Source organism: Eptatretus burgeri, chromosome 15 (genome assembly GCF_056783735.1).
Source record: "Eptatretus burgeri isolate ZD-2024b chromosome 15, Ebu_testis_v1, whole genome shotgun sequence".
Classification (NCBI taxonomy): domain Eukaryota; kingdom Metazoa; phylum Chordata; class Myxini; order Myxiniformes; family Myxinidae; genus Eptatretus; species Eptatretus burgeri.
This window is the reverse complement of record NC_140975.1, coordinates 66,307,559-66,330,255: the sequence shown is the minus strand read 5'-3', so window position 1 is coordinate 66,330,255 and position 22,697 is coordinate 66,307,559. Positions and strand designations below refer to the sequence as shown.

Sequence of the window (22,697 nt, the reverse complement as noted above, 5' to 3'; positions counted from 1 at the left end):
TAGACAACGGGTTTGGGCCTAACTACACATATACTTACCGAGATACCTCACCTAAGGGACCTGAATGGTGGTTTGCGAATTTGGTAACCACAACAATATATACATATAATATGATGTGTGTGTGTGTATATAATATCTGATAAAATATATGATTGATATGTAATATATATATATATATATATATATATATATATATATATATATATATATATATATATATATATTATATGATATATTGTTGTGGGCCAGCGGTCGGTGGCGATGAACGACCACTAGGTGGAGCAGTGGATTCGTCTCCCACCGAACACCCGAAATTTAGGTCGTGACTCTCGGACAACTCCAAAAGTTCATGGGTCATTTAGAGGACCTGGTCGCCAATATTTCGACAGCGCGAGGTAGGATCCACTTGTCTAATTCCAATTTACCAAAGTACTCACACCGTCCAACTACCAGGGAAACCACACCCTCGGCCGACTTTGTCCGAATCGAGTCGCTATCACCGAATCGGATTCGGCATAACCGAGTGGAAGTTACCAAAGCCGCTCCGGACCAAATGAACAACCTACAGCACGAACGGCCTTACTAATTCTCAATACGTACCATGCTCGGCCAATGAAGGAAAGCACAGAAAACGAGCTGGTACATTCAACAGGGACTTATTTTACAAAGAATAATCAAGGGAGGGGAACACCGAGCAGAGTTATCACGAATAAAAGGCAGGCAATGTACAATGAGCAAAAGCACTTTACAATCCTACTTAAAGACGGGGACCACGGACACACACACACACACACACACACACACACACACACACACACACACACACACACACACACACACACACACACACACACACTTAACTGGACCCCGTGGGTCCATTCGGTAGGGCCGGGCCGGGGTACCTGTCCCACCTCGAGCAGTCACATCGACTCGAACCACCACGTTGGGACTCGAACCCACGACCCAAAGTCCACGGTCCATGACCCTGGCTGCTCGGTCACCAGACTTGCCCCCCACCCCCCAAAGGACCACAGATCGCTTCAACCACGATCACAACCGTCTGCAGAGCCCTCGTCGATTACCACTCAGCCACAACGACAGACCGCTCGGCAATCGCCAGGATCTCTAAACTGCCGAACGATCGTCGTCACAACCACTCTACCCTTCTGAGGTGGGAGGGGTCTCTTCTCCTCGCCACTCGCCTCCTGATAGGACGAGGGGTTGTCGGACGACTCATGGTAACCTCCCGATTGGCTGGGGCATGCGCGTCATGCTCGCCTTCCGCTCATTCACTGGAGGAAATGTCCATGGAGGAATCGTCCAAACAATGAGGCAATGGAGGCTCCGCCTATGCCTTCAGCCAAAAACACGTGGGAAATGGCAACCGGGTCGAGTGCGGGACGGTGGTGTTGTTGTAGTTGTTATAAAAACCAAACGAGAAAATAACTCTTAGCGCACACAAAAAATTCCCATTAGACAGGAGGGATTCTAACTATAAACACATACTTATCGAAATAACTGAACTACGGGGACTCTGGCTGTTTGTGTGCACAAGGCTTCCAGATTCATAACTATATATATATATATATATATATATATATATATATATATATATATATATATATATATATATATATATATATATATATATATATATATATGTATATATATATATATATATATACACATATATACACACACACATCTTCTTCTTCTTCTTTTGGCTAGCTCCCGTTAGGGGTCGCCACAGCGGATCAACCGTCTCCATTTCACTCTATCCTCCACATCTTCCATTGACACTCCAACCACCCGCATGTCCGCCCTCACCGTATCCATGAACCTCTTCTTTGGCTTTCCTCTTCTCCTCCTGCCTGGCGGCTCCATCTTCAACATCCTTCTCCCGATATACTCCGCTTCCCTCCTGTGCACATGTCCAAACAATCTCAATCTCGACTCTCTCACTTTGTCTCCAAACCGTCCTACCTGCGCTGTCCCTCTCATATACTCATTTCTTATCCTATCCATCCTCGTCACTCCCAACGAGAATCGCAGCATCTTTAACTCTGCCACCTCCAGCTCAGCTTCCTGTCTTTTTGTTAGTGCCACCGTCTCCAAACCAGACAACATAGCTGGTCTCACTACCGTCTTGTATACTTTCCCCTTCACTCTTGCAGCTACCCTTCTGTCACAAATCACTCCTGCAACTCTTCTCCAACCACTCCATCCTGCCTGCACTCTCTTTTTCACTTCTCTCCCACACTCTGTTACTTTGGACAGTTGATCCCAAGTATTTAAACCCATCCACCTTCCCCACCTCAACTTGCAACCGCACCATACCACCACCCTCCCTCTCATTTACGCACATGTACTCAGTCTTACTCTGACTGCCTATCATTCCCCTTCTCTCCAGTGCGTACCTCCACCTCTCGAGGCTCGCCTCAGCCTGCTCCGTACTCCCCCTACAGATCATGTCGTCATCCGCAAACATCATAGTCCATGGAGACTCCAGTCTGATCTCATCCATCAACCTGTCCATCACCATTGCAAACAGGAAAGGGTTCAGAGTCGATGTTTGGTGCAATCCCATTTTACCTTAAACCAGTCCGTCATTCCTACCGCACACCTCACCGCTGTCACACTGTCCTCATACATATCCTGCACGATCCTCACATACTTCTCCACCACTCCCGACTTCCTCATACAATGCCACAACTCCTCTCTTGGCACCCTATCATAAGCTTTCTCTAAATCCACAAACACACAATGTAACTCCTTCTGGCCTTCCCTCTACTTCTCCATCAACATTCTCAAAGCAAACATTGCATCAGTGGTGCTCTTTCCTGGCATAAACCCATATTGCTGCTCACAGATTGTCACCTCTCCTCTAAACCTAGCTTCCACTACTCTTTCCCACACCTTCATGGTGTGGCTTAACAACTTTATCCCTCTGTAATTTCCACAGCTCTGCACATCACCCTTATTCTTGAAAATCGGAACAAGTACACTTAATCTCCACTCCTCCAGCATCTTCTCACTTCCCAAGACTTTATTAAACAATCTGGTTAACAACCCCACGGCTCTCTCTCCTAAGCACTTCCATGCCTCCACTGCCACTGGTATACCATCTGGGCCAACCGCCTTTCCACTTTTCATCTTCTTCATAGCAGTCCTCACTTCATCCTTACTGATCCACCCCACTTCCAGATTCACTATCTCCACCTCTTCCAACCTTCTCTCTCTCTCTCTCTCATTTTCTTCATTCATCAGCTCCTTAATGTACTCCATCCACCTTCTCAACACACTCTCCTCGCTCGTCAGCACATTCCCATGTGCGTCCTTTATCACCCGAACCTGCAGCACATCCTTCCCAGCTCGGTCCCTCTGTCTTGCCAATCGGTATAAATCCTTTTCCCCTTCTTTTGTATCCAACTTCTCGTACAGCTCGTCATATGCCTTTTCCTTGGCTTTTGCCACCTCTCTTTTTACCTTTCGCCGCCACTCCTTGTGTGTGTGTATATATATATATATATATACATATATATATATATATATATATATATATATATATATATATATATATATATATATATACATATATATACATATATATATCTCTTTGTTACAGCTGTGGAAATTCGCAGAACACCATATAGGTCCTTATTTTAGTTATGCCGATAAGTCCGTGTTGTTAGATTTCCCCACCGTTGTTTAATGGTATTATCCGTGTGGACAGGGCTGTTATCTTTGAGTTAGCCGTTTTTCTTTACTATCATTATTTTGGACCAACCACAACGCCACCCACCAACCACCACGCCAACCATCTTCTCCACGCCACCCACCAACCACCATCTCCTAAACCGCATCTCCCCCAATAGACCAACCTGAATAACATCGCCTCACCTTCATCCCCGAAGTGACGCCATCTTTGCACCAGCCGTGCCGAGTCCGCATCGAACGGCATCGCTGCAGGCACACGCGGGGGTTTGCTCACCGAGCAAGTTTGGTGATCTCGCGCACGTCCGCTCTGTGGAAGCTTCACCTCGGAATTCGGATCAAAAGAGAGAAGGGGGCGGGGCCTGTGGGAGTCGAAGGTCGAAGAGCGGAGGTCAGATCTCGTCTCTCGAGCCCTATAAAAGGCCGAGCGGAGCGCCAGTTCGAGTTCGTGAGTCGGTGGAGTCAGTCGGTGAAGTCTGGAGTCGGTGGAGGGTCAGTCTGGAGAGGTCGGAGAGCCAAGTGGAAGCATGGAGAACACAGTCGGGGGAGAAGTCCAGGAGAGTGGAGGACACGCGAGCTGAGAGCGTGGCCAAACCTGCTGTGCCGCGCAGACCTGCGCGTTCGTGTGGAGAGAGCCGGAGAGAGCTCACCAGCCAGCACCAAATGGTCTGAGGTGATCGGTCTTCGGCATAGTTCGAGCATCGCTGAGGGACGGATGGGTTCTTACAAAGAGCATCAACTTCGGAAGAGCATCAAGACCCGTTCGTACCTCTCAACGTGTCGCCGGCTGAGGCCCGAATCACCCGGCCGCTTAGCAAGGCCTGGGCTCAACCGTGGCTACGCAAGCTGCCGTGGGGATGGGATGTCGCGGGTCGCCCCATCGAGGCACCACGAGGATGGAGGTAACCTGCAACGGTCTCGTGGAACTCCTTCGGTCCGCCAAGCTCCACGTTATAAAGGCCTACGGGTCCAGTCTGACCACCTTTTCTTTGAGGGAGTGGTTTTCCTTGCTTTTATTTGTGTGAATGTTGTGGCGCCATGTCCGCAAGTAGAACTGTATAAGTGACTGTACATAATAAATATACGGTCGCAGCGCTTTGTCTTGCTCGCGTCTTGTCCCTTCCCGCCAATTCGATTTGTTTTCTGTATACGTGCATGTTGGTGTTTTGCATACGTGTGTGAATAAATGTGCGTGTTTAAATGTCACCTGTTCGTTGTGTCCTTTTTCCCCAATTGAACTGCTATCTTGCCTTCGGAATAATAGCGGGCTTTTTGATAGCCGATAAAAGAATCGGGTCCAGCGAGGTCTCGCGATAATACCCCGCTCGGTTATCCCAGAACGGAACGAACCGCTTAAGCGGTTCTTGTCCAAGCAGACCTCGCTGAGGTACGGTCTCTCGGGAGGCTGCCCGCGCGAATAATTAGGTATATCGACAATTCGGCGATTGACCCTGTCGCGCGCGGGTAGAATATTGACTAGGCCGTGGTGTGCGCTTGGAGCACACCCGTGACTGGTTTTCGGCGTTGTTCCGGAAAGTCGCGACTGAATTGTCCATTCGGTGGGTGAGACGGCCGCCATTGGCTAAAGCGGCTGTCTGCACGCCGGCGAGCGCGAATTCGTAACACTGGTGTCAGGAGTGGGTACAAACTCTCCCGCCTCAAACAAAATTAACGGAACCGGATCAAGGGTGTGCGAGACGACCCTCCGGTTCCATCAAATTCCGGGCGTATAAATTGTTCCGATAAGCAAAATGGCGGTTTAAGGCGAACAGGGGCAGGAGGGATTAGGAATGGATGTAGAAACAATAGAATCCATGGCCCAGGACGAAATAACCATGCAGGACTCCAATATGCAGGATGAATTTCCCCCACAAACAAACGCAGAGCCCGAAATGGGCGCGGCGGCAGCCGCGGTGTATGACACCCCCCTCCCATCCTCTGTCAAAATCCCTCCCTGGTACCCAGCAAGGCTGCAACCGACCGAGGCGATTCGGCTTCATCGGCATCGGCTGAAATCAGCCAAGTGGGGGAAATGTTTATGAAAATAATGCAAGCAATGAACGAAATGAATAAAGAAGTTAAAGCAAATGCGTGTAGGATGTAAAACAAAATGGATACAAATGCGAAAAAAAAATGAAAAACAACATGGATGCAAATATGCAAACCCTGCGGGGTGAGATGCAGAGCATGGGGCGAGGCCTGCAAGCGGGCATAATCGCAATTGCGTGCAACGAAGCGCGGACAGTGGAGTGCAAAATGGCGGCGCCACGTGTTGGAGCGAACGAGCTGGGAGGGAGTGCAACGGCTGTCCAGCCCGCGATGGAAGCAGGGGAGGTCAAAATAATTCGGGAGACGCGTTGTGCGAGACTTGTGCAGGTGACAGAGAAAGTGACGGTGACACAGAGGGAAAAATAAAAAAGGGGTGACCGAGACGTGTATGGCAAGACACGTAAAGACAAAGGAGATAGAATTAACGGAAACACGAAGGGAGACGCAGGAAGTAAAAGAAATAACAGAGACGCGGGAGATAGAAAAAGTAGAGGAGAGACTATACGATAAAGACGGGGTGAAAGACGAGCACACACACATGGAGTTAGCGAGGGACGATGAAGGGGAGCTCGGGGAATGTGTCGTCGCCCGGTGCAAGCAGCCGGATAGCATCCTTATGGAACGAGGGGAGGAAATATGTCCCCTTGAGGCGGATCTCAACCAGGTGGGTCCAGTGGAGCTTTGCGAGTTAGAGGGGGCGAGTGCTGTTGACGGGTGCACACGGAGCTTGGGGGGGTGTGAAGGCCTCAGAACCCCTTGTGGCACAAATCCCTGGTGTGATTGTGTCGAAATGTGTGTTTACGAGTGTGGCAAAATGCGTGCTGCAACGCGCGCATAGCATGGGTGAAAGGCGTTGTGCGAGTAATATGGTGTGCGTGGGTGAAAAGGAGCGCCTTAGTGAAAGGCCGTGTGTAAAAGAAACCGCCTGTGTGAGTAAAATGGTGTGCGAGGTTGCGAGTGAGCCGAAGTGCGTGCCTCCTAGCACACCGTGTGTGGATGAAACAGTGTGTGGATGAAGCACCGTGTATGGAAGAGACAGCGTGTGCGAGTGAAATGGCGAGCGTGAGTAAAAAGGTGTGTGTGAGTGAAACCCCCTGTGCAAGTGAGAGGCCGTGTGTGAGTGGAACCACGTGTGCGAGTGAAAGGGCATGCATGAGTGAACGGCCATGTGTGAGAGAGACAGCGTGTGTGAGAGCGCTGTATGTGAGGGAGATGGCGGTCGGCATGCGGGAACATGCAACTGCATGTCCCGGTGTGAGTGTCGTGTCGAGGTGTGTAAGCGTCGTGGCACGTGGGAGTTTGTGCGCGAGAGTGCGACGACGACGACGGTGCCTGACGGTGGACAAAGGCCGAGCAGCGGCCGTAGCTGTATTGAGCACCGTGCCGGGCTGGCACGGCAGCGAGCGGGAGCACCTGCGCACGAGGCCGCCGCGTGCTCGGCTGCGCGAGTGAAACCCGGTCCGGAAACACCAGCGGTAGATGTTAGCCGATCCCGCGGACGGACAAAAGCTAGGCTGGATAATGGACTTTGACCGGATAGGTTCTCCACGCGAGCGTGTTTGTAAAAGCTCCGACGAGCAGAGCACATGTGTTCATGTGGGGAACCCCTCAAAACGCGGGGATTGCTTTGGGATGCGCAGGGTGACGTCATGGTTGCACGTGTGGTTGGAATCCGGCAGGAGGGTGAATCCCTGCCGGATGGTACCGTCCAAGAGGGATGAGGTGCGCGAAGCGCGAACGGCCGCCATGACGTCACGCAAAAGGTGCGCGAGTTGTGAATTGCCACGCTGGTGCGCAGGTTGCGAACTGCCGCGCTAGTGCTGCACGATGAAAAAAAAAGTAGGGCAAAGCAGGCCTCTGTTCGGGTGAACAGGATTCCCGAGGCAGGGGTGGAAGACCCCTTCTTGGGCACAGGATACCACTAGTTAGGGGGATGGGTAAGCTTCACTCGACCGGCTTCATGGGGCAGGGCTAAGTCCTCATGGGGCCCGTGGAATGGATAAGTTAGAGGGATCCAGTTTAGATTTAGAATGGGGAGAAATGGATTTATTTTGGATTTGGAGACAGTGACGACTTTGAGTGGGTAGAGGGGACGTAGCTTAGCGAAGTAGGTTAAAAGGAACATGCTATAGTGTAAGAGACGACGAGGGAGCACGGGGTAGTTAGGGGAGGCAGTTCGAAGAATGGCAGAATCAGCGAAGTGCGAGTTGAGGAATGGAAAGTGTACTTGATGAGTGAGTGAGGCCAGCGGGTCTGAGTGTATGGAGCGAATGTGGAATGCATGGTGCGATGAGTGATTGGGGGGAGGAGTGATTCCCACCCAAGGGACCCCGGGGTCAGAGTACTGCGAGTTAGGGGGTTAGTCAGATTGACAAAATGGAGGTCATTTTGCTGTTGGTGGGAATGTAGGCTTGATACCCGCTTGGAGCGGTGCAGGAGCCCTGTTGACGGGTTGGGAGCGTGGCTGTGAACGGTATCGCTGAATGGGTACCCCGGGCACCGGCCTCGTCGGCCGTGGTAGGCCAAGGGCCCATGGGGGGCCAGGATAGCGTAGTGGGCACGGGTGACCCACTGATGCGGGGCCCGGGGCGCCATTGGCCGCGTGGGCAGTGCATTGGGCGCGGGAACCCAGGGAAGGGGCCCGGGGCGCCAGCCTGCCACGTGAGCGTTGAGGGGGAGTTGCCAGGGAGGGCACTCCCCAGTTTAGGGAGCTGGTAGGCTCGGAGGCAGTGTAGTGCCCGGGGTGCCATCGTTGGAGAATCGGCAGAGGGTAGTTCCTGCCAAGGGAGCCACGCGTCCCAGCCATGAGACCGTGTAAGGGCACGGAAGGAAAATTGGGGGATATGGCCCGAAATTTGTGAGGACACCAACACAGGCGACGGGAATCTTGGTTGTTCGAACCGATAGTTTAAGCGAGAGGCACTTGTTGAAAGTGCTGGGGTAGTTTAAAAGTTAATGGTTAGGGTAGATACAGAAGTGTACCCCTCCGCACCATCCATACCTTCGCTCTTGTTGTGGGCCGCTGGACCCACTTTTTGTTAAGATCGCTGAAGTCTGAGGAGGCCATTCTGAGGCTCCATTGGGCCTCGACACAGGATGCTCTCCCTTATTCCCCTCCAGGAAGGGAACGTAGGGGTTGGGAGTAGGCTAGGAGATGATAAGTTCGCCGAACAAATACGATAACGGGGGTTAGGAGACGGAATTATAGTGGGGAAGTAAAAATAAAAATAAAAACAAAAAAATAAGTTGGGGCTAAATTGTTTTTTGTGAATTAAGGGAGTGGGTATGGACCGAGACAGGCAAAGGCGATAGGTTGGGAGGGAGACAGTAGGGTAGGTCCGAGCCCGCCTTCCGAGTGGCCAGCACCACTGCACTCCCTCCACCAACCTCCATTTCAAGGCAAGGTGCCGGCCACTTCACCTGCCGGCTGTTTTTGCTACAAGGCCTGTGCCGGTCATTCATCTGCTGGCTGTTTGCTACAACGGCCTTGTTTTGCCTTGCCATGCCTTGCCTGCCTGCCTGCCTTTGCCTTGGCCCCATGCCTGCTGCCCTTGATTCATTTTGCCCCTGTTCTGTTTTGCATTCCCCCCTCCCCTTTCATTACCATGTGCGCCAGGATCATCGCGCGTTCTGCAGGGACTGCCCTGTAGGCAGCCGCATCAAGGGACCGCATTGGCGGCCCGTGCACCGCTTGTGTTCACTGCGCTCATTCCACGGGGAAGGCCTAGGACTGCGTGTGAGCAGCCGGCCACGTTCCCTGTCACCTGCATTGGTTCACGAGCCAGAGACTGCATGTGAGCAGCCTGGCTCCCTGCTGTTTCTTTTTCCTGCAGAGTCCATAGATCCTGGGCCATGGTGTAGTGTAAAATTTATAAGTTAAGGTTAAGATTGTACATGGTGGTGCTTGCCCCCTGCATGTGTGTCATAGCGCCGGCAATTTATTTAAGTCGTCTGTATGAGTGGGTTTGTTTCGTAAGTTACTCAGCCCGTAGGTGATTTATTTTTGGGGACACGAATACACTGAATGTCGCACTCAGGCATCCGAAGGTAAATCGTACTTGGGGAGAACTTACACATGATGGCACATGAAAAAGGGGAGGGGGTAGTGTTACGGTTGTGGAAATTCGCAGAACACCATAAAGGTTCCCAAGATCAGTTATCCCAGTAAGTGAGTGTTCAGATAGGTTTCCCCACCGTTGTTTAGAAGGATCTTTCTTCGTGTTCATCAGGCTGTGACCCTTTGAGATAGTGCTTTTCTTTTTCTATCGTTATTTTGAACAGACATATCTCGCCCACCATTACAACAAACCACAACACCAACAACACAACCACCACCAACTACGCCACAACGCCAACCACGCTACGATCTCCACAACAACCGCACCACCATTTAACCATCTTCGCCACCACGCCAGCTTGTAAACGCCATCCTCCACAGACTACGCTAGGACCCTTTCCGCGTTCAAAAAGGGTCCGAGAACGCGGGCGTAAAAGAACGAGGAAAATAAATCTCCAATGGTGCATGTGGGTTTCTCCCGCCTTTTTTCTCTAAGGCTGGTGTGACGAGAAGGGCGAGGCAGCTCGCTTGCGATTGGTGGATACGAGGAGTGAGGCGGTCGGAGTTGAGAAACGCCCCTTTTCGAGAAACTTCTCAAAAAGGCTTGAAGGAGGGTGGAGCCAAAAACGGGGAGGGGCGAAGGGCGGAGCCCCGAGTAAAACAAGGCCGCACGAGACGCGAGGTCTTGTCTTTCGTGTGGTGGTAGTCAAGTCTTTGGTGGTTTCTCCGTCGGGTGGTTCATCGCTCTCCTGGCTCTTGGTCCTGTGGTTCATGCGCTCTTGGTCCTGTGGAGCGACCTGTTCGTTGGAGGCGTGGGATGGTAGAAAATCCGGGCGACGCACCAGAGATGTGGACTGGAGGCGCAGCTCTGCCGGATGGGTGGCGCGAACCTGCGCGACCCTGCGAGATGATCCGCAACAATATTGTTGCGGATCCGGGGTGGGGGGAATCTGACCCGGTCCTAGGTGCCAGCCTCGTCACCGCCATCTCTGGGAGTCTATAACGCAGGCCGGCTCGGCACAGGCCTCGGGTCATGCGTCTTCAATCGCGATACCAATGTAATCCTGTACCTTACCAGTTGGGGAGATATAACCCCTGGTTACAGACTGGCTTTGTCAGTGACCGAGCGGAGTCTACCAGCCTGTAACCACTTTGGTTTTATATGCCAATTGAATGGATCGTTCCTCGACGTGACACGTATTAATCCATAGCGGCAACTGCATAAGAATTAACCAGATTTATTGGGGAACATCAGGGATCACAACACAAGCAATAAACACGACAATGGTTTTATTAACAATCAACCTGTTCTTAACTAGTGAACCAGGGGATCTAAAGGTTTCGAGGGGATCACTACGAAATATGCCTTATACAACATGTGCAAACAAAACAGACAGGAAAACAACATGCATGCAGGACAAGACAGAGTACTTGGTGATGGCTCATGGACGAGAGGAAAGCGTCCAAAAAGGCACGAATGTCGCTCGTAACAAACAAGCGGGTGTCCACAGGTTCGAACATGCCACGCGGCAAGAAATGGCGGCGCAGTGCCTTTCCTGCGCAAGTCACCGCGTGCGCACGTTCTCCTCAGCGCGTTCTGGTTCCGCGCAACGTCGACGATGCGAGACTGCCAATCTCTCTCTAGGGTTCAGCACACAAATCCCGGACTGGCCTGTTCTCCAGACAAGGCCCAAGTCAAGGTCCGACAAACGTGTCGCGCCGTTGGTGTCAGCAGGGACCGTCCGAAGGTCCGGCATCTCTTCTCCGGCCTTCCCGCCTCGAAGCCCGACTCACGCGTCTCGAATTGCGATACCAACGTACACGTGAACCTTACCAGTTGGGGGAATAGACCCCGGTTACAGACTGGTTTTGTCAGATACCGAGCGAATTCTGCCAGTCTGTAACCATTTTGGTTTTTATATCCCAATCGAGCGGATTGTTCCTCGGCGCGGCACAAATTAATTTAAAGCAGCAACTTCATACGAATCAGCCAGATTTATTGGGGACACATCGGGGAAACACAACACAAGCAAAGCATTCACGACAATGTTATAATTAATCTATTACCCGTTCTTAACTTGGGAGCTACGGATTACGGGTTTCGAAGGGGACCCTAATGAGATAAGCCTTAAACAACATGCAGACAAGACATGGACAGCATGCAGACAAGACACAGAGTACTTGGTGATGTTTCATGGACGAGAGTAAAGTGTCAAAAGCACGAATGTGGCTCGTGACAAGCCGATGTCCACGGATTCGAGCACCCAAGCTCGAGCACGCCGCGTGGCAAAATGGCGCTCGTCCATGTGTCGCAGCCCTCACGCATGCAGCCTCGGCGCGTTCAGACCCCGCGAGGTAGACTGCACCTGAGCGAAAGATCAATGGTGGGTTTCAGCTGGTTTCTCCCTAGGTCCAGTATACAAGTCCAGGCCTGGCCTGTTCACCAGACAAGGCCAAATCGAGGTGTTGGGCTCCGCAGGCCAAAACTACTCCTCCACAAAGTCGATCGCCCGACTCGACGCTCTCAGTTTCACTTACTGCCAAAATCGCAGACTTTGCGCGCTCAGATTCAGTTTCTCTCCCAGGAGATCCACCACTGACTTTTTTTTTTTTTTTCGCTCGCTTGCCTCGAAGCCCACTGGCTCCTCCCTTCAGTTTCACTTCCTTCTCTAGGCCACTCCCCCTCTCAGAGCGCTGGCTCAGACTATTGTTAGGAGAGAGGAAGGAAGAAGAAGCTCTCAGTACACCACCACTGCACAAACAAATAACAGCCTGTGATACCTCCCGACACACATGTAACGTCCACTTACCGAACATCCTGGCTAAACATGCATTTAATGGGGGATCTGGGATAATTCTATCTATGTATAATTCCAGCAATCTGTGTGTATGTGTATGTGTGTATGTGTATGTGTATGTGTGTATGTGTGTATGTGTGTATGTGTGTATGTGTGTATGTGTGTATGTGTGTATGTGTGTATGTGTGTATGTGTGTATGTGTGTATGTGTGTATGTGTGTATGTGTGTATGTGTGTATGTGTGTGTGTATGTGTGTATGTGTGTATGTGTGTGTCTGTGTGTGTGTGTATGTATGTGTGTGTGTCTGTGTGTGTGTGTGTGTGTGTGTGTGTGTGTGTGTGACCGCTGTTTCTCGACAACCACTGGTCCAATCTAATTGAAACTTGCCAGGTATATTGCTGGGGACCTGAGTATGTGCCTTTTCAAGGTTTGATATTAATCGGACAAGTGGTTCCCAAGTTATGGCCATTTATTTAACAAACCAATGGCAAGACACGTTGTTGCGTGGGCGTGGCCGAAGGGGAAGGGAAGCTCAGCCGCGTTACCCATTACAGGTTACAACGTATGGGCTTCCGGATAATGATGACTTCGTGTATTCTAATAATTTCTTGATTTCTTATGCGCATTTATAGATAAACACAATGGCCCAAGTTATGATCGTTTTCATATTAGACGGTGTATAAATTTCGGTAACATCAGAGTGCTGGTATGCTCCGAACCAGGAAGTAAATTTTTTCTCTCTTCTCTTCTCTTTTTGCTTTTCTTTGCCACGACATTGCGAAAAGGTAAAATACGTTGGCGATAATTGAATAATTGGGTATTAAAAATAAATTGCGAATAATATCGAACTTCCTGGTCACGCACGTACGGGCACGCGAGAGTGAAGAAACGGCCTGTGTGGTTTATTTATTTATTATTATTATTTTTTTTTTACGGGCATGTACTAGTATTTAATAACACACTAAGGGCCATTTCCGTAACAATATATACATCAATATTTATATAATACAACACGGTAAAGTATATATATATATATATATATATATATATATATATATATATATATATATATATATATATATATATATATATATATATATAAAATCCCAGCAATGTGTGTGTGTGTGTGTCTGTGGCCGCTGCTTCTAGACAACCACTGGTCCAATCTAATTGAAACTTGTCAGATATATTGTTGGGGAACTGAGGATGTGCCTTTTCAAGGTTTGATATGAATCGGACAAGTGCTTCCCAAGTTATGGCCATGTATTTACCAATCGATGACAGGACACGTTGCTGCGTAGGCGTGGCCAATGGGGAAGAAAACCTCAGCCGCGTTCCCCATTACGGGTTACAACGTACGGACTTCCGGATTGTGATGACTTCGTGTATTCTAATAATTTCTCGATTTCTTATGTCTATTTATTGATAAACACAATGCCCCAAGTTATGATCGTTTTCATATTAGACTGTGCATGAATTTCGGTAACATCAGAGTGAGCTGGTATGCTCCGAACCAGGAAGTAAATTTTAAACACGCAATAACTTACGATCGAAAATAGCAGTACAACACGGGATAGCAGTACAACATAGCTGGTAGCAGACGACAGACTGTACACGGGGAATGACAAAAATACGCATTGTGCAAAATGCAAGTGGTACTATGGAACGCCAAGACTTCCAAAACATTGTCGGCATGTCCGCTAAGTGCCACAGCAATTTCATAGGGATTGTGTGACGGCGAGCCGAGTTTTTAGTGTGCAGGCTTGGTATTATATATATATTATATATATATATATATATATATATTATATATATATATATTATATATATATATATATATATATATATATATATATATATATATATATATATATATATATATATATATATATATATATATATATATATATATACCTGCCAACCCTACCGATTTGCGCGGTAGCCTACCGATTTTCTATAGCTCCCGATTTTATTAGTCAGACAAACCGCATTTGGAAATTATTATTGGAAAAAAAAAAATAGTTGTGTTTTTTCAGTTTTGCGTTCGTTTCTCACTGCCAAGATCGTATCACACGTGGCTGCTTCTACATTCTACAAAACTCGTGCCTGACCTTGATTTCTTATCTCGTCAGCGATTGGTTATTGCTTCCAAACTAAGCTTGACCAATCAAATGGAACGACGGGAAACAGCGGGCATTCATTTCCAGACAACGCGTCATTGGCATTTTCCATTCATGATCAAAGACTGCAGTTAACAGAGTACTTATTGCTTCAGTGCACGACAACAATGCAAACACCAGAAAAGAAAAAAGCACCCCCACGCTGGGTCAACAAGTTTAAGCCAAGTTGGACAACAGAGTTCAAGTGTATCAAGGCTTCGCGTAAGGTAAACTGTAAATATGTTATGAAATCAGAGTGGCCAGTCATTTCTTTCATAAAGATGTATCAGTGAGTTTATGTAAACTCTTGTGTACACGTATGGGCACATACATGTGGAGCTTGGACAGTCAGTAATTTATGGAAACGTGACTGATGATCATGATGTCTTAGAAAAATAAAGATTGGTGAGTAGATCAACCATGTTAAGTTTTCTCTTTTTCACTCTAAAAATATGTTGATATAGTTCAGCTAACTGTGGTCTCAAAATGCAGGAGATTCCACCATTTTGCTTCATTTTTTTGAAAAATTTCCGGGGGGGGGGCATGCCCCCGGACCCCCCTAGGGACGCATGCAATGTCAGCCTACCGCTTTTCCTTCAAAAAGGGTTGGCAGGTATAATATATATATATATATACACAACAGATGTTTGGTACCACAGAACTTTAATATGGATACAAACAAACACGACATAATAGTGACCTAATAGTGACTGAAGCTTTTCGTGCTGCACTCTTCAGGGTAAAAAAAAATATCGCAGCAAATTAAGAAGGAAATGAAGGCGTATGCTTTATACGCAGGTCTCAATAAGGGAGACACTGATTGGTTCAACCGTAATGACATCACAGTTAATCTGAATGCCCATTGGTCGGCTCATCTTCACCTCGAGCTTCCATTGGCTGGAGCAGAGTTCGTCGATGATTGACATTTGCAACCACATCCTGGAAAGAGGGGGGATAGGTTTCCCCAAAGGTCCATTCACCATTTGTTACCGTACTTCCCTTGATCGTTCCATGCTGAAAGAGACACAGAGATCGTACAAATTCCTTGACGACATAGTATTGGATCGGTGGTAAGGATCAAAGTTACTTCCAACATACGTAAATGAAACGAGCTCCGACCTCGGCTCAATATCCTGAACATATCTGCATTATACTGGTCTGCACAGATAGGGTTGGCAACCAGGTGCTGTGCAATGGCAGATGAAGCAGGTACAGTGGCCGGTGGTTGCTGGATATTTCTACATGCTCGCACTGGTTGTGTTCTCACCCTCACAATCTTTCCTCGAATCGCCAAGGGGATATGTTGTTTGATCCGATCAGCCAATCTTGGTGTTGTGCGGCCCACGTACCGAGCTTCACATCGGCACTTAAACTCATGAATAACATTGCTGGTTTGTGAGGTGGGTAGCACATCCTTGTTGACTGACGTCAGCAAACGGCGAGAGGTAAAGATTACTCGCGGTTGCACAGCCAAAAACGTGTTGGACACAATATGTTTGATTTGTACTTCAAACCTTCGTGATGATTGCCCGTTCTCGGGCATCCTGATATCGACTGGACATTTGTCTGGACCAATCTTCCGATCTTTCGTCGTGTTTAGAAACTTGTGTATGTATCTCAACTATATGCTCAGGATAACCATTCTCACCGAGTATATTCATGATTTTGTCAATTTCAGCAGGAAGATTATAAGGTGAACAAATCTTCTGTGCTCTGTTAACCAGGATATTGATCAAGGCAATTTTGCATCTCGTGGAGCTATAGTAGTCCCACCGAGTATATTGCCCTGTGAAAGTCGGCTTCCGGTAGACGGATGTTGTGAAACCAAGGTTGGATCTATCAACCAACACGTCAAAAAACGTTAACGTGTTTGACGATTCCAGCTCCATGGTAAACTTCACCGCTGGATGGAGAGTGTTGAGCCATGCCTGGAAATTGTGACATACCGTCTGAGACTCAAACAAAGCAAAAATGTCATCAACATACCGATAGTATACGATGGGGGAAATCGACCCCTTGCCGACCAGTCGGTTTCTGCATTTCATGATAGCCTAAAAAAATATTTGCAAGAGCTGGGCCGAATGGAGAACCCATGGCCACACCGTCCGTTTGAACATACATCATGTTGTTAAAATTGAATTCCACCTCCCTTGTTGCTGTGTTCATTAATTCCACGAAGACGTGTTCCAAGATCATCGGTTGTTCCAGATCGGTGTGATACAGCAAATGTGCGCATATCTCAATCGTCTCCGTCAATGGTACATTCGTGAACAAGCTTTTAATATCAAAGGATGCCATGATGTTGTCCTCACTTGTCAGTGCTTTTGCTCTAATTGATTCTGCAAATGTGAAGAAATCCTTCACCACGAAATGAGAAAGTGAATCAAATACTGGTTGCAGTACCTCTCCCAACCACTTGGCAAGTTCATGTTGTGTTGATCGCACCATGGACAGTATCTGTCTTAGAGGGATATTCTCCTTGTGAATCTTCGGCAGGCCGTACATTTTTGGACGTTGGGCTCCAACAGGTTTAATTCTGTCGTCCACCTCCTTTGACACATCCTGTATGCTCAACTATCAACACATCAGGCTGTGTCAAACGAAGCAGAACAGGCGCTGAGGGCTCGACTATCGGACCTCGCGCTTGCGTACTGTGGAATCCCGAATGACGTCAGGGATTTTCACATGCAACGGGATGTTCTCTTGGCAACACAAGGATTGAGGAAGAATGCTTTGACACCAAAGGAATCGTAAAACGACTGTTGCAGCTTCCAAAACGTGGAGAACTATCAAAGGAGGTGTACGACAGAATTAAACCTGTTGGAGCCCAACGTGCAAGAATGTACGGCCTGCCGAAGATTCACAAGGAGAATATCCCTCTAAGACCGATACTGTCCATGATGCGATGAGCACAACATGAACTTGCCAAGCTGTTAGGGTTAGTGATGTTAGAGTAGTGGTCGATCGGCATAGACAATTAACATTGGTCAAATCAAACACGTTGGTTACAACTTGTAAATAGCCAAACAATAGCCTTCATATTTGATTACTATTGTTAATTTATACAAATTAAAACGATTAAATTTTTTTTAAAAGTATATGCATCATAACTTTGCAGGCCACAGAGAACGTATTAGTAACTTGGGGAAGGAGGGAGAGGGGATGGAGTGTAAATTGAGGGAAAATATGGGGAAGCAAGAGGTGAGGGTTAAAATGTTCAACATTTTCCTTTAAGTACGAAGGCGTGTTGAAAAGTAATGTGTCCTACTCTTTTTTTTTCTCCAAAACAGGTAGATATTCGAATGAAAAAGTGCAGTCCACCTATTTGTTCTTCCGACCACTGGTTGCGAAGTTTCGTGATTCTGACTCAAAGGCTCAGTGCTACGTCAGTCAAGATGAGATGAGTAAATTGGTTACTAACCGGGCAGCATGCCAATGTCATTTCTGAAAAGAGTGAAGTGCTTGAGATGAGATGAGAGTTGGGATGAGCGACTTGAGATGAGATGAGAGTTGGATGAGCGACTTGAGATGAGATGAGAGTTGGGATGAGCGACTTGAGATGAGATGAGAGTTGGGATGAGCGACTTGAGATGAGATGAGAGTTGGGATGAGCGACTTGAGATGAGATGAGAGTTGGGATGAGCGACTTGAGATGAGATGAGAGTTGGGATGAGCGACTTGAGATGAGATGAGAGTTGGGATGAGCGACTTGAGATGAGATGAGAGTTGGGATGAGCGACTTGAGATGAGATGAGAGTTGGGATGAGCGACTTGAGATGAGATGAGAGTTGGGATGAGCGACTTGAGATGAGATGAGAGTTGGGATGAGCGACTTGAGATGAGATGAGAGTTGGGATGAGCGACTTGAGATGAGATGAGAGTTGGGATGAGCGACTTGAGATGAGATGAGAGTTGGGATGAGCGACTTGAGATGAGATGAGAGTTGGGATGAGCGACTTGAGATGAGATGAGAGTTGGGATGAGCGACTTGAGATGAGATGAGAGTTGGGATGAGCGATTTGAGATGAGATGAGAGTTGGGATGAGCGACTTGAGATGAGATGAGAGTTGGGATGAGCGACTTGAGATGAGATGAGAGTTGGGATGAGCGACTTGAGATGAGATGAGATGAGAGTTGGGATGAGCGACTTGAGATGAGATGAGATGAGAGTTGGGATGAGCGACTTGAGATGAGATGAGAGTTGGGATGAGCGACTTGAGATGAGATGAGAGTTGGGATGAGCGACTTGAGATGAGAGTTGGGATGAGCGACTTGAGATGAGAGTTGGGATGAGCGACTTGAGATGAGAGTTGGGATGAGTGACTTGAGATGAGAGTTGGGATGAGTGACTTGAGATGAGAGTTGGGATGAGTGACTTGAGATGAGAGTTGGGATGAGCGACTTGAGATGAGAGTTGGGATGAGCGACTTGAGATGAGAGTTGGGATGAGCGACTTGAGTGACTTGAGATGAGATGAGAGTTGGGATGAGCGACTTGAGATGAGAGTTGGGATGAGTGACTTGAGATGAGATGAGAGTTGGGATGACCGACTTGAGATGAGATGAGAGTGGGGATGACTGACTTGAGATGAGAGTTGGGATAAGCGACATTAGATGAGATGAGAGTTGGGATGACGGACTTGAGATGAGAGTTGGGATAAGCGACTTGAGATGAGATGAGAGTTGGGATGACCGACTTGAGATGAGAGTTGGGATGACCGACTTGAGATGAGAGTGGGGATGACCGACTTGAGATGAGAGTTGGGATGACCGACTTGAGATGAGAGTTGGGATAAGCGACTTGAGATGAGATGAGAGTTGGGATGAGCGACTTGAGATGAGATGATATGAGTTTGGATGACTGACTTGAGATGAGATGAGATGAGATGAGAGTTGGGATGAGCGACTTGAGATGAGATGAGAGTTGGGATGAGCGACTTGAGATGAGATGAGAGTTGGGATGAGCGACTTGAGATGAGATGAGAGTTGGGATGAGCGACTTGAGATGAGATGAGAGTTGGGATGACTGACTTGAGATGAGAGTTGGGATAAGCGACTTGAGATGAGATGAGAGTTGGGTACACCATTACAATCCTGCGAGTAAAAGTCGGTGAATGGAATTCCATCACATAGAATCACCAGTCCTGAATTGGCTCCGTCAGAACAATTTCCTTCTGACGATGATGTCAAGGCCACTGTGAAGAGCCCGTTAAGTCAGCAGGATGTACAGTTCTGTATTGACGGCATCACTGGGCATTGGTAGAAACGTGTGGACCGCAGCGGTGAGCATGTTGAGAAATAAATATGCATCATGGTCGAATAAAGATTGATGTTAGCATCTGTCTTTGTTTCATTCAAATAGCTTTGCATGTTTTAGATGAAAAGAAAAGGAGGGATTACTTTTTAACAAGCCCTCGTAGGATGTGGATCAGTCAGGAGAGTATGCCGACTCTTTCAACTGTTTCAACAGATTGGTATCAAATAAATTACAACAAACCTCCTTATCTTCTCGTGTTTTCTTCACTTTCATCTTGATCTTTTTTCCTGATATCATGCTGTACCTCTCATCTTTCTGACGATCCCTCAAAAACTGAAAGAAACTGATGTCAAAATCAGCACAACCTTTTTGCCGATTGGTTAAAAATTTCCAAAACAATCTGTTCTTACCTTCGAAAGCTGTACAGGTCCAGGAGTATCGTTTTTACTCTTCCTAGCTTTCTTCTTTTTCTTTTTCTCTTTTTTGTGTTTCTACGTGGCATAACAGCATATGAAGCACATTAGCAGACTTCAAGGAATTATTAAAATAGATATTAAAAAAAGCTTTTTGGGTGGGAAAAAATTAATCTGAAAGACATCTTGGGGAATATGGGACGGGAGTGACACAAATGTTTCTTCTAGTTAATGGAAAACATTTAAAATTATTTCACACATTAAACCGGGGGATCCATCCATCCATCGGGACCATACTATAGGTGCAGAGCGTTGGTGCTGCCTAAGGCCTAAGTCACATTTGCTCTACGGCGAGGATATGGCGGCCGTACCCCCTCTGAATTGACAGAAACGTGCGGCGGCCGCAGAGTTTCTGCGGTGGCCTCAGGGTGGCCCCTACGCCGTTTGGCTATATTTTACAGGTCATAAGGTCGCAGTGGAATTATAGCGCGGATTTATAACTTTTTTCATTTCTACGTTCGCCGTAGCAATTCGACAAGCCGAAACAAAAGAACTGGTAACAAAAACAAAAGAACCCACTCGTTACCGTCCGTTTGGCCACACGTTCGCCTTAGGGCCCCCCTGCAGTCACCTTGCGTCTGCCTTGAAAATTCTATGGCCGCCGTAGGAACGCCCTAAGGTCACCGTGCGACATCAAATTAAAAACCGTACGGCACCCCCACGTTTTCGGTCTCCACAATTTATAAATACCCCGTGTGGCTCCCTGAAAAATAAAAACATATGTGACTGCTACATTGTGTGACCGTGGAAATACTGTGGCCACCGTATAATTGCGAGTGGCTGTAGATTTTGGAGACCCCACGGTCGCCGTGGCAAATGTGACTTAGGCCTAAGCAGTCTCCTTGGCTATTGGGCACAATCCTGGACGGGTCGCCATTCCGTCACAGTATACCAGCAAGCTGGCACTCATTTTGCCGACCTAGGAAGGATGACAGGCAGAGTCAACCCCACCTGATATTAATTCAGCAGCCGAGTGGGATTGGAACTCTAGGATCCTAGGATCCTAAGCCCACCACCCTAACCATTAAGCCAACACCAGACATATAACCGGAAGTCAAATCCCCCCCAAAAATCGTGACATATTTAACGAGTCTCCCAATGTTGATTGCATTCACAAAGTTTCATTTAAAAATGTATTAAAATGTGCCCATAATTGCTTTGGTATTTCACCTTTTGACCCTGCCAGAGGGCTGATCTTGCACATTTTTGCCATGTGGTGATCATAACTATCAAGTTTGGTGAATTTCTGTCCAACCGTTTAGGAGGAGGAGGTAGCGTGATGGACAGGATGGATGGACAGACGTAGCCGATTACAATAGCAACCCCTCCCCTGTTTCTTCAAAAAAAAAAAAAAAAAAACGTGAGGACAATAAAACTACAGGACATATATCGAGCACATCGATATTCAGTCTCACCTTTTTCTGGTCCCTCTTTTTATTACATTTTCTTCTACTTGAATCTGAAAATGAAATTTATCCTGAAGGTAAACATAGTTTCAATTTGGCACAACTGTTATCTCTCAGTCAAAGAATATTCCATGCAAGACAGTTACCGGGACTGAGGGACTGGCTTCGTGGCCGTGACGTCGTAGAGGAAGAACTCGAAGACGTTGACGAAGAACTGGAGTTGGATGAAGAAGAAGAAGAAAAAGAAGAAGAAGAACGGCTCCTTGACCTCTTCCTGCTCTTCTTGCTTGCACCTAGTGCACAGCAAACAATTGCTCAGAGATTGGCATTGTCGCTAAAACGTGAAATTCAAACGAAGACAGAAGGAATTATATAAATCCAGCACCTCTTTTCCTGTCTGTTCTTGTGATGGAGGAGCTGCTGATGGTGCGGTCGTCCTTCTCAGTAGAATACTCTTTTCCTGCCAAAAGTATGAGCAGTTTCTCATATTTCTGATGTGACGACAAATTTTCACCAAAGTCCATTTATGCATTTCAAATTTAGATGCCCCAAGATATTGGGTGACAGTTCAAACTAGAAGGGCACTTGGAAAATTGCATTCCTCCACCACGTAATGCTTGATCCACGAGAACATATCGGGCACAATACGTTTTTGAAATATCATGCTATACAGGACGATATCGTTTTTTGCCACATCTCCCAATGGTGAAGAATCTCTTTTTAAAAATTTTAAATTCTTATATCCAGATCTGGATTCGCATCTTCACCAAAACCGAATCAATTC

The 22,697-nt window shown here is 47.5% G+C and overlaps 1 protein-coding gene across 9 annotated transcripts in view; it reads right to left on the bottom strand.

Annotated features, from left to right (window-relative positions):
• The window catches only part of LOC147012380 (uncharacterized), a 77,984-nt gene that overhangs the window by 21,564 nt on the left and 33,723 nt on the right, over positions 1-22,697 (bottom strand). For 4 of the 9 annotated variants that reach the window (XM_085856483.1, XM_085856484.1, XM_085856486.1 and 1 more), the window contains exons 3-7: positions 22,299-22,373; positions 22,060-22,206; positions 21,923-21,966; positions 20,445-20,525; positions 20,275-20,367 (exon numbers count right to left, since the gene is read on the bottom strand). In XM_085856483.1, coding sequence (XP_085712609.1) covers positions 20,275-20,367; positions 20,445-20,525; positions 21,923-21,966; positions 22,060-22,206; positions 22,299-22,373 — 440 coding nt within the window. Of the gene's footprint in view, positions 1-1,668; positions 12,187-15,659; positions 15,793-20,274; positions 20,368-20,444; positions 20,526-21,922; positions 21,967-22,059; positions 22,207-22,298; positions 22,374-22,697 lie in introns of those variants that run through there. The other 5 variants (XM_085856481.1, XM_085856477.1, XM_085856480.1 and 2 more) reach the window with 3 other exon arrangements.